Source organism: Manacus vitellinus, unplaced genomic scaffold (genome assembly GCF_001715985.3).
Source record: "Manacus vitellinus isolate BGI_N305 unplaced genomic scaffold, ASM171598v3 scaffold_16_pilon, whole genome shotgun sequence".
NCBI classification, from domain to species: Eukaryota; Metazoa; Chordata; class Aves; order Passeriformes; family Pipridae; genus Manacus; species Manacus vitellinus.
The window spans coordinates 401,208-411,532 of NW_021939189.1; the positions used below are offsets into that span (position 1 = coordinate 401,208).

The 10,325-nt window shown below is 64.9% G+C and overlaps 1 protein-coding gene across 1 annotated transcript; it reads left to right on the forward strand.

The window, feature by feature from the left end:
* Positions 1-1,364: 1,364 nt before the first annotated feature.
* Positions 1,365-7,197, forward strand: ANPEP (alanyl aminopeptidase, membrane). Its single transcript, XM_029958720.1, has 20 exons — positions 1,365-2,041; positions 2,264-2,409; positions 2,486-2,622; positions 2,703-2,829; positions 2,934-3,088; positions 3,172-3,285; positions 3,396-3,539; positions 3,616-3,681; positions 3,824-3,889; positions 4,051-4,223; positions 4,315-4,394; positions 4,560-4,693; positions 4,801-4,856; positions 4,973-5,120; positions 5,230-5,321; positions 5,465-5,575; positions 5,664-5,831; positions 5,940-6,080; positions 6,198-6,279; positions 6,832-7,197. The coding sequence occupies exons 1-20, from the start codon at positions 1,446-1,448 to the stop codon at positions 6,982-6,984; spliced, it is 2,889 nt and encodes a 962-aa protein (XP_029814580.1). The 5' UTR covers positions 1,365-1,445; the 3' UTR covers positions 6,985-7,197.
* Positions 7,198-10,325: the final 3,128 nt, after the last annotated feature.

Sequence of the window (10,325 nt, forward strand, 5' to 3'; positions counted from 1 at the left end):
TGCATGAAGGTGTGGGGGACTCTGGGGGGTGTCAGGCTTTGGGGCGTGTGGGGCCAAATCTCAAGGGACCCATGTGCCCGTGTGGGTGATGCCCAATCTCTGTGCCATGTATGGGACATGGGACACGTGTGTGTGCTGCTGTGGACTCCATGGAGGGGGCTTCTGGGGGGGCAGGATCCTGTAGGCACTGGGGGAGTGGGTGTGGATGCCATGGGGCAGTGCACAAGCCTGAGGAGGGGTCTGGCTGTAGTTAACAGGGATCAGCGTTGGGGTGAGCGGAGCTGGGTGCCTGAGTGCCATGCCTGAGGGGCTGTGGGGAGGGCCATCGTGCCCATCAGTGCAGGATGGAGGGTGTGCAGGGTACCTGGCACACTCCCAGCCAGCTGTAGCCCCTGGTCCTGGGGGCCTGTCCCCAAATCTGTAGCCTTTGGCCAAAGCCAGGGCAGGGATCGGGCTGAGCAAACCAGCGGTGGCCACTGGGCCAGGGGATGGCCTGGCTGTGCCAACCAGGGGATGCCAGGGATGATGCAGCATCTAGAGTGATTTGTGCCAGGCACAGTGATCCCCATGGATGCGGCTGGGTGCTGTCAGGAACAGGGCAGGGCTCCCTGAGGACACCCCTTGCCTTGTCCCAGTTTGCCCTTTGCCTCAGCTGTGGCTCCTGGTAGCACCTGCCCATGTCTCCCTATCGCCTGGATCTTGGGAACAGGAGTTGCTGTTCCCACTGTGTGACAGGATGTGTCACCTCCCCACCCTGCCCTGAGTGGGGACCTTGCACGTGCCCACTGGGGCTGGGCTCACCAGGATGGAATTTGACCCCAGTGCCACCAGATTCATGACCCTGGACTTTGAGAGGGCTGTGGGCAGGGTGGGCTCCTCCCGGGCTCCCTGTGTGCTGCCAGACCTCTGCGCTGACCCCCACGCCCCCCACTTTCTCTGGTGGGGGGGCAGCCTGTCAGCTGTGCCCCTTGCTGGTAGGGGGTCATCTGGGACTCCCCAACAGCAGTTTGCACCCTGTCACTCGAGAGCAAACGGGGTGACACTGAGCCCGTGTCTGGGCTCGACTGATGGTGACACCCACTGTGCCCTGCATCACGGTGGGGATGTGGCCACAGGCTGTGACCACCCTCTCTGTGCTCCTATTGCAGAGCCAGGCAAGTGCTAGGGGGGCACCCTGAGGGTCCTAGCCTGCAGCTCACACCGACGGTGTGACCCCCCTCCGCTGGCTCTGCTCCTGCTTGCAGCGGTGCTGGGTGTTGGTGCTCCTGCCAGGCCGGGGGGTGGGCAGGTGGAAAGATCATGCCAGGGGCTGCCGCCGCCCTGAGCTCCGTGGCCATTTAATCCTTCACCCATTAACTTGGACTAATAAACCTTGTGGGAGCAAGAGGCTAAAAGCCGCACCCGTGCCAGTGTTGCCTCCACCAGCTCTGCTCCCGCTGCCCACCATGGCAGCCGGCTTCTTCATCAGCAAGAGTGTGGGCATTGTGGCCATCGTGCTGGGCCTGGGGGCCGTGGCCACCATCATCGCGCTCTCGGTGGTGTATGCCCAGGAGAAGAACAAGGGGACGTCGCATCCAGACACCACCAGCACGGCCGGCCCTGGCACCACCACCACCACTGCTGCCCCCAACAACCCCTGGAACCGGTGGAGGCTGCCAGCCACGCTGAAGCCAGAGATCTACGAGGTGTCCCTGCAGCCCTTCCTGACGCCCGATGCCAACAACATGTACATCTTCAAGGGCAACAGCAGTGTGGTCTTTGTCTGTGTGGAAGCCACCAACCTCATCCTCATCCACAGCAACAAGCTGAACTACACCATGCAGGGCTCCTTCCACGCCACGCTGCAGGCGGAGGGCGGCGGCACAGCCCCCTCCATCTCCCGCACCTGGTTGGAGACCCTCACCCAGTACCTGGTGGTGGAGCTCACTGCTCCCCTGCAGCAGGGCCAGAGGTACCGGCTGTCCAGCAGCTTCACTGGGGAGCTGGCCGACGACCTGGCTGGCTTCTACCGCAGCGAGTACACTGACGAGTCGGGCACCAAGTAGGTGGAGGGCAGGGGACAGCGTGAAGGGCACAGGGCTGGCCCGGGGTGGCAGTGGGAAGGGGAATGGGGGGCACAGGGTGGGGGGACACAGGGTGGGAGGGCACGGGCTGGCTTTGGGGCTCCTCTCATCCCCATGCTGCCCCAGCAGGGATGGGAGCAGGGGAACTGGGGGGTGTAGCTTCTGCAGGGCCCCCTGGGACTGACAGGGTTGGCTTGCAGGCATGTGGTGGCCACCACACAGATGCAGGCGACCGACGCGCGCAAAGCCTTCCCCTGCTTCGATGAGCCAGCCATGAAAGCCAACTTCACAGTGACACTGATCCACCCCTCCAACTACACGGCCATTTCCAACATGCCCGTCAAGAGTGAGTGGGGTGGTGGGATCCCGGAGGGGGGCTGGGGGCCTGGCAGGGCTGCAGGGTGACCCTCTGCTTCCTGCAGGCAGCCGGCAGGAGATGATGGGCGAGCAGAGCTGGAATGTCACAGAGTTTGAAACCACTCCCAGGATGTCCACATACCTGCTGGCCTTCATTGTCAGCCAGTTCAGCTACGTGACGACCACATCGGGGAATGTAACGGTAGGCTGGGGTGTGGGGCACCCCCTTCCCACCTGGGCTGAGCCCAGGCTGCTGCTGAGCCCTGCATCTCTCTTCTCCAGATTAGCATCTGGGGCCGCCCCGAAGCCATTGACGAGGGCCAGGGCAACTATGCGCTCAACGTCACCGGCCGCATCCTCAACTTCTTTGAAGGACATTACAACACGCCGTACCCGCTCCCAAAGTCTGGTGGGTCCTGCGGGGCATCTGGGGCACTGGGTCGAGGTGCCTGCGGCAGGGGTGGCAGATGGCACCTCGTCAGCGAGGCAGTGATGGGACCCCTTTGTCCCCAGACCAGGTCGGCCTCCCCGACTTCAATGCAGGCGCAATGGAGAACTGGGGGCTGGTGACCTACCGGGAGAACTCGCTGCTCTTCGACGACAGGTACTCCTCCATCAGCAACAAGGAGCGGGTGGTGACCGTCATCGCCCACGAGCTGGCACACCAGGTACCCACTGTGACCCCTGCCCACCCCCTCCCCACCCCCAGGGCTGATGGCTGGTGGCTGATGGGGTGTTGTGCCCCCCACAGTGGTTTGGGAACCTGGTGACGCTGCAGTGGTGGAACGACCTGTGGCTGAACGAGGGCTTCGCCTCGTACGTGGAGTACCTGGGCGCTGACTGGGCCGAACGCTCCTGGAGCATCGTGAGTGCTGGGGACAGCGGGCAGGGCGTGGGCAGGGGGAGCAGGCACCTCGGGGGCTGCCCTGGTGCATGGGGGTGCACGCAGGGCTGAGGCGGGTCACTCCCCTGCAGAAAGACCTGATGGTGCTGAATGAGGTGCATGAGGTGATGGCGACAGACGCCCTGGCCACCTCCCACCCGCTCTCCTCCCGCGAGGATGAGATCAACACCCCGGCCCAGATCAGCGAGGTCTTTGACAGCATCACCTACAGCAAGGTGGGAATGGAGGCACCCTGGGGTGGGGGGTGGGCTGCAGGGTGTCCCTGGGGTCTCTGACCAGCCGTCCCTGCAGGGAGCGTCAGTGTTGCGTATGCTCTCGGACTTCCTCACCGAGGACGTCTTCAAGGAGGGGCTGCAGGTGAGACACTGCTGGTGCCAGGGGGCAGCAAGCCCAGTGCAGGGTGGGCATCCCATGGTAGGGGCCTCCCTGGGTACTCTGGGGGTGTCCCACACCCCAGACCTGCCCCTGCCCACCCATCTCTCCTGGTGCTTTCCCACAGTCCTACCTCCACACCTTCGCCTACAACAACACCGTCTACACTGACCTCTGGGTCCATCTGCAAGAGGTAGGAGGGGGCTGGTGTTCCAGCTGCTCCCCCAGACCAAGCTCTGGGGGGCTGCCTGGTGGGACAGGGTCCCCTGTGCTGGGTGAGGGGTGCAGCGCTGGCTGAGCCCTGTGGCCCTGTGCCCCTGGCCCTGGTGACCAGCAGTGTTGCCGTCCCCTCAGGCTGTGGAGAACAACAGGGTCCCACTGCCTGACACCATCAGCAACATCATGGACCGCTGGACGCTGCAGATGGGCTTCCCTGTGGTAACTGCCAACACCCTGGACGGCACCATCAGCCAGACCCACTTCCTGCTGGACCCCAATTCCCAGGTGGACAGACCCTCCGTCTTCAAGTGAGTGGAACAGGGTCCAGCAGCAGGGGACCTGGGACGGGGGGGTCATGGGGTATGGGCCAGTCCCATCACCTTTCTGTCCCTGGCACAGCTACACCTGGATCGTCCCCATCACCTGGATGACACGTAGTGGCACTGTGAATGACAGGTACTGGCTGACCAAAGCCACAGGTACGGTGTGTCCTGGCTGTGAATGGTGGTTTTGCTGCCAATTTCCCTGCTCTGGCACAGTTTGGGGTCCCTTGGGGGGTACCTCAACCACCTGGGTGGTGGGGGCTGAGCTTTCCCCCCCAGCGGGTGGGGTCAGTTCCAGCAGAGCCTGCTGTCCCCTTCCAGACACCAACAACACGTTCAAGGTTGACAGTCCCAACTGGCTCCTGCTGAACCTCAATGTCAGTGGATACTTCCGTGTCAACTACAACCAGGAGAACTGGGACCAGCTCCTCAACCAGCTCAGCACTGACCACACGGTATGCAGGGTGGTCGGGGCTGCAGCGTGGGACCCCACCCCACATCCCCCATGCACCCCGCACCCCGCTCCGGGCTGCCCTGAGATGCTGCCTTTGTCCTCTTCCAGGTCTTCCCTGTGATCAACCGTGCCCAGATCATTGATGACGCCTTTAACCTGGCCAGGTGAGCTCTGCTGGGTGCTCTGAGTGCCACAAGGGCGAGGGGCCAGGTGGGGTGGGCACCCTGAGGTGGGCAGTGGTGGTGGGGCCGGGGAGCTGACGCTGCCCTCACCCCGACAGAGCCAAGTACGTCAACGTGACCTTGGCCCTGAGCACGACACGGTTCCTGAGCCAGGAGACAGAGTACATGCCCTGGCAGGCAGCGCTCAGCAACCTCCAGTACTTCCAGCTGATGTTCGACCGCAGCGAGGTCTTTGGGGCCATGACGGTGAGCGGTGCCACCCCACATACTAGGGGTGAGGGGCCAGGGCTGCCCCTGCAGGGGAGTGGGGGCTGCTGCCAGTGCCACCGGGTGCTGACCTGCTCCTGCCCCCTAGAAATACATGCAGAAGCAGGTGACTCCTCTCTTCAACCACTACAAGACCATCACCAGCAACTGGACCACAATCCCCAGTGACCTGATGGACCAGTGAGTGCTGTGGCCCCGGGGCTGGGCTGGATCCCCAGAGTCTCCCCGACTACACTGGGGAGAGGGCACAGCCCCGCCCGCAGCTGTGCCGGCCAGTGGGTGCCCCATGCTGGACTCCAGCCTCATGGCCCCTCTCTCCCCAGGTACAATGAGATCAATGCCATCAGCACCGCCTGTACGTACGGCATCACCGAGTGCCAGGAGTTGGCCACCCAGTACTTGAGCCAGTGGCAGCAAAACATCAGCAACAACCCGTGAGTGCCCAGGGAGCCCCGGCACTGTGTGTGTGGCTGGGCTGGGCTCGGCAGGGGGCCCTGGCACTGACGGCTCTTACTCCAACAGAGTTCCCCCGAACCTGCGCTCGGCCATCTACTGCAGCATGGTGGCCACGGGCGGGGAGGACGCGTGGGATTTCCTCTGGGCAAGGTTCAAGGAGGCCGTCGTCGTGTCCGAGGCTGACAAGCTCCGCACAGCCCTCGCCTGCAGCCCCCACTCCTGGATCCTCAACCGGTGGGTGCAGGGTCCACTGGACATCATGGGGGTGCCCCCACCAGCCCCTCACCTCACATCATGCCTGCTGCCCCTGCCAGCCCCTCACCCAGCGTTGTGTCCTCCCAGGTACTTGGAGTACACCGTTGACCCCACAAAGATCAGGAAGCAGGATGCCACCTCCACCATCAACAGCATTGCCAGCAACGTGGTAGGGCAGCCCCTGGCCTGGGACTTCATCCGTGGCAACTGGAGGACTCTCTTCAGCCAGTGAGAACTGCAGGGGGCTGGGGGCATCCCTGTCTGCCCACACCCACTGTTCCTTCCTTTGTCCCCTCCGCTGTGGCTCAGCGGGACCCCCAGCTCAGCACCCCTCTGCTTTCCCAGGTATGGGGGTGGCTCCTTCTCCTTCTCCCGCCTGATTTTATCTGTGACCCGGCGTTTTTCCTCCGAGTTTGAGCTGCAACAGGTGAGGCTGGACCCTGATGGGGGGACCCTGGGCATGGGGACCCCAGCCCCAGCAGAGAGGGGGATTCCTGCCCCTCATGTGCCCAGGGCTGCAGGCAGCTTCTGTCCCCACCATGGGGCTGCTGGAAGGCTGCTGGGGTGGTGCTGGGGGCTCCCAAGGGATTTTGAAGTGCTCCTGGAGGCTGTTGGGTGCTGGAGGCTGGTGGAGTGCTCCTGGAGGCTGCTGAGGTGGTGCTGGGGGCCTCCCAAGGGCTGTCAGGATGCTACTGGGGCTCTCAGGATGATGTTGAGTAATGTTGGGGGCTCCTGGGGTGGTGCTGGGTGCTGTCAGGCTGCTCCTAGGGGCTGTTGGGGTTCTACCAGGGAGCTGCTGAGAGCTGCTGGGGTGGTGCTGGGGTACTCACAGGGGTTGTCAGGGGCTATTGGGGTACTCCTGGTGGGGTGGTGTTGGGGTGGTGCTGGGGGCTGCCAGGGGCTGCCAGGGGCTGCCAGGGTCTGCCAGGGGCTGCCAGGCCTGCCCCCACCCTGCTCCAGCCCCGTCTCTGCCTGGCAGCTGGAGCAGTTCAAGGAAGACAACCAGGACATCGGGTTCGGGTCGGGGACGCGGGCGCTGGAGCAGGCGCTGGAACGGACCCGCACCAACATCGACTGGGTGAAGGAGAACCGGGAGACAGTGCTGAACTGGTTCGAGGGCGAGATCAGATAACGGTGCCTGCCCTCCCCCTGCCACCCGGACAGACCCTCACCCACTCCCACCTCCGTTCATCATGGCCCTGAGCCCCCTGCGCCCCAGTCCCCCACTGCCAGTGGGGGGCCTGACACCTGGTTAATGTGCAGCAGGGTCATGGGGGACTCAGGGTGGGAGGGATGTTGTGCTGGTGCAGCCATGGGAGTGTGTAAATAAAAGGCTTGTCCAGTTTCCTGGACTGGGTGCTGGGGGGCTGCGCTGCAGGGACTTCGAGGGGCTGGGCAGGAAGTGCCAGGGACCCTGCGGCAGACACGGGGCCATAAGCCCCCCGGGCCATTAGGAGCCTGGTGCTAAGTGGCTCTGGGGGCTTCACTGACGCCAGCCCCTGGGCCCCCCGTCTGACGGTTGTGTGTGAGCTCTCCTGCTGGGCCCCGCTCGGGGGGCTGCATGCCCACTCCCCCCGGCTGGCGCCGGGACCCCTCTGCCTGTCCCCTGCTCTGGGCAGGTGCTGTGGGGTCGGGGCAGGGAGTAGCGGGGTGGCTGTGACAGTCAGGAGGGACTATCCCCTGTGGGCTACCCTGGACCCCAAAGGGTCGGAGCTGTCTTTGGGCACAGGGAAGGGACAGGACCCCTGGGGAGCTGGGAGCTCAGTGGGGCTGGAGACACCCTGGGTGGTGGGTCCCTCTGCTGCTCCAGCCCTGGAAGACATCCAGACTGGGGGTGGCCTGGGAGGGGACACTGAGCCCCCAGCCCAGGGGAGCACCTGGCTGTGTCTGGGGGGTACCAGGCTGAGGGGTGCCCCCAACCCTGCCCATGCTGGGGTGCAGGCAGTGGGTCCAGCAGTAACGGGTGGGATGCAGTGGTGTATGGCAGCTTTAATGAGGACCTTGGTGTCTGTCCTGTCCCGCACAGCTCCGTGGCATGGCTGTGCCACCAACCCATGGCCAAGCCACTGTCTCATTTCCATGCCTCCGTCCCGGTGTGGTCACTGCCCTGGGGTACAGGGTCATCTGTGCTGTGCTGGGGTGCAGTTGGGCAGGAGAAGGGCTGTGGGGGGGGCTAGGGAAATGAGCCTGTCCAGGGCCGAGGGGCTGCTGAGCTGTGTGGGAAGAGCTGTGTGAGGTGCATGGCTGTGGGATACCCCGTGCCCCCTGCCTCGCACTCCATGAGGACTGTCCCCCACCCCAACCCGGGGCTGTGGTAGCAGCGGCTGGGCTGGGGAGGGGCTGTGGGTACCTGGTGGTGTGCAGGCAGCTGGGAGCCAGGTGCAGGGGTCCTGGGGTGCCCCGTGTCCATCAGTCCTGTCCTGTGAAGCTCCAAACAGCAGGAGGAAGCCATCCTGGTCTCCATGGCTGTGGCATGTTGCTGGTGATGCTCCTGGGGGATCACTGCTCCAAGGCTGCACAGCAGTGATGACCAGGACACTGTGATGGAGCTGAGTGTCCTCTGCAACTCTAGGCAGCAGAGATGTAGGGTGACAATCCCCAGGTCTCTAACTCTGTATCCGGACCCCCAAACACCTCTGGGGGAGTCCCCGCAGCAGAGGCAAAGGGGGCGACCCCCAGGGCTCCGTCCCCATGTTGGGGGATGAAGCATCACGGGGGTCCGTGTCCTGGCAGCACCCCAGGCCCCGGGGGCAGAGGGGGCAGTGTCGGGGGGCCAGCGCCCCCCGGCTGATTCCCAGCAGGGTGGAGAGGTGGGTGATGTAGTGGGTGGTGAGGTGCAGGGTCTCGATCTTGGTGAGGGTCTGCCCGGCGGGCGCCAGCGCGGGCGGCAGGTACTGCCCGTACCCCCGGCCTTATTTGGGTCGGGGGTAGGGGCGATGCCTCTGCGCCCACAGGGAGGTGTCGAACCCCCCACCCCCCGCGCCACCCCCCCGCGCCGGGCGGGCTGCGGCGGGAGCCTGGGAATGCCGGGCCCATTTGCAGAAGTGTCAGATCTGACTCCTTTGGTCCTTAATTGGCGCTGCCGGCGCTGGGAAGTGTGTGTGGACCCATTCACACGCCCGTGAGAGATGCTAACGTGCCGCCAGCCCCGCACCGCACTGCACCGCATCATTGCACCGCGTAACCCGCACCGCGTCACCCTGCCGGCCACAGCGGGTACCCGGGACTTGACCTTCCAGGGCCGGGACCCCAAGCCACCAGCCCTAGCACCCAGCGGGGTCCCCACAGCTCCCTGCCCTCTGCCCAGCTCCCAGTCCCGGGTCCGGGGGTACTGGATGGGCTCTGACTTAGACGGAGGGCCCGAAGGGACAGGGGGTGTGAGGAGTGCAGGGTGTTTGGGCAGAGGGGCCGAGGTGCTCGCTTCTCAGAGACATCCCTGCTCTGCCATTCTGCTTCTGTCTCCCCAGTCCCATGGGATGCAGCCCCAGACGTCTCCAGAGAAGCTGAGGTGCCTGGGGACCCACAGGGCTGTGCCCCCTGCTTGGAGCTGGGGGTCCCTGTGCTGCTCCAGGTCGGGGTCCCTGAGCTAGTGGGGGGTGCCAAGCTCTTGAGGGTGCTGGGAGCAGTGCCCACCCCCCCCCGTGCAGGTGGGCTGGGTGGAGGGGACTGTTTGCTCGGTGCTTTGCAGCACTGACCCCCGTGCCGGGCACGGCCCTGGGCACTGTCAGTGCCAGGTGTCTCCATCCCAGGTGGAGGGACAAGCATGGCCACCCGGAGCCACACAAGTGTCTGACCCGGGAGGTGTTGGAGCCGGGATGGCGGGTCCCAGGTGGGCAGTGACATGTCCTGGGAGGGTCCCAGAAGGGCCGGGTATCCCTCAGCAGGGCGGCTGGAGGCCCCTGGAGGTGCAGTCCAAGCTGGGCACTGGCCGAGCTCAGTCCCGGTGCCCTCGCCACGTTACCCCAATAGCCCTGTGCGCCTCTCCATTGATACGGACTGGAGAGATGTGGAGACCCCACCTGCCCCACGGGGCAAGGGGCTGCGGAGTGTCCCTCGGGGGCTCTGACCCCGCGGCCGACGCTGCCCCCGCCCAGCCGCGCTCCAGCACTTGTCCAAACAGGGAGGTGGGAAACGGCTGCGGCGGGTGCAGAACTCATTATCTGGGAGCTCATCAGCTAATGAGACCCAGGAGGGGGCCGGGGGAGCGCGGGGGAAAGTGAGGCCGGGTAGCGGGAAGGGGCCGTGCCAAGGCTGCACCGTGGGGTGCAGAGCTCCTCCAGAGCCCCTTCCACGCTCCAGGGTCAGGCTGCTCCGGACCCCCGCTGCGCCTCCACCCCGGGACGGGTGTTGGATGGGGTCGGCACGGGCTGTCTCACACCGCATTGGGGAAGCGCTGGGCACTCCTCAGCCATGTCCCCCCGGTTTGGGGGGGTGGGTGTCTCCTGCCCCCGCCGAACCCCCGAGCTGTGCACA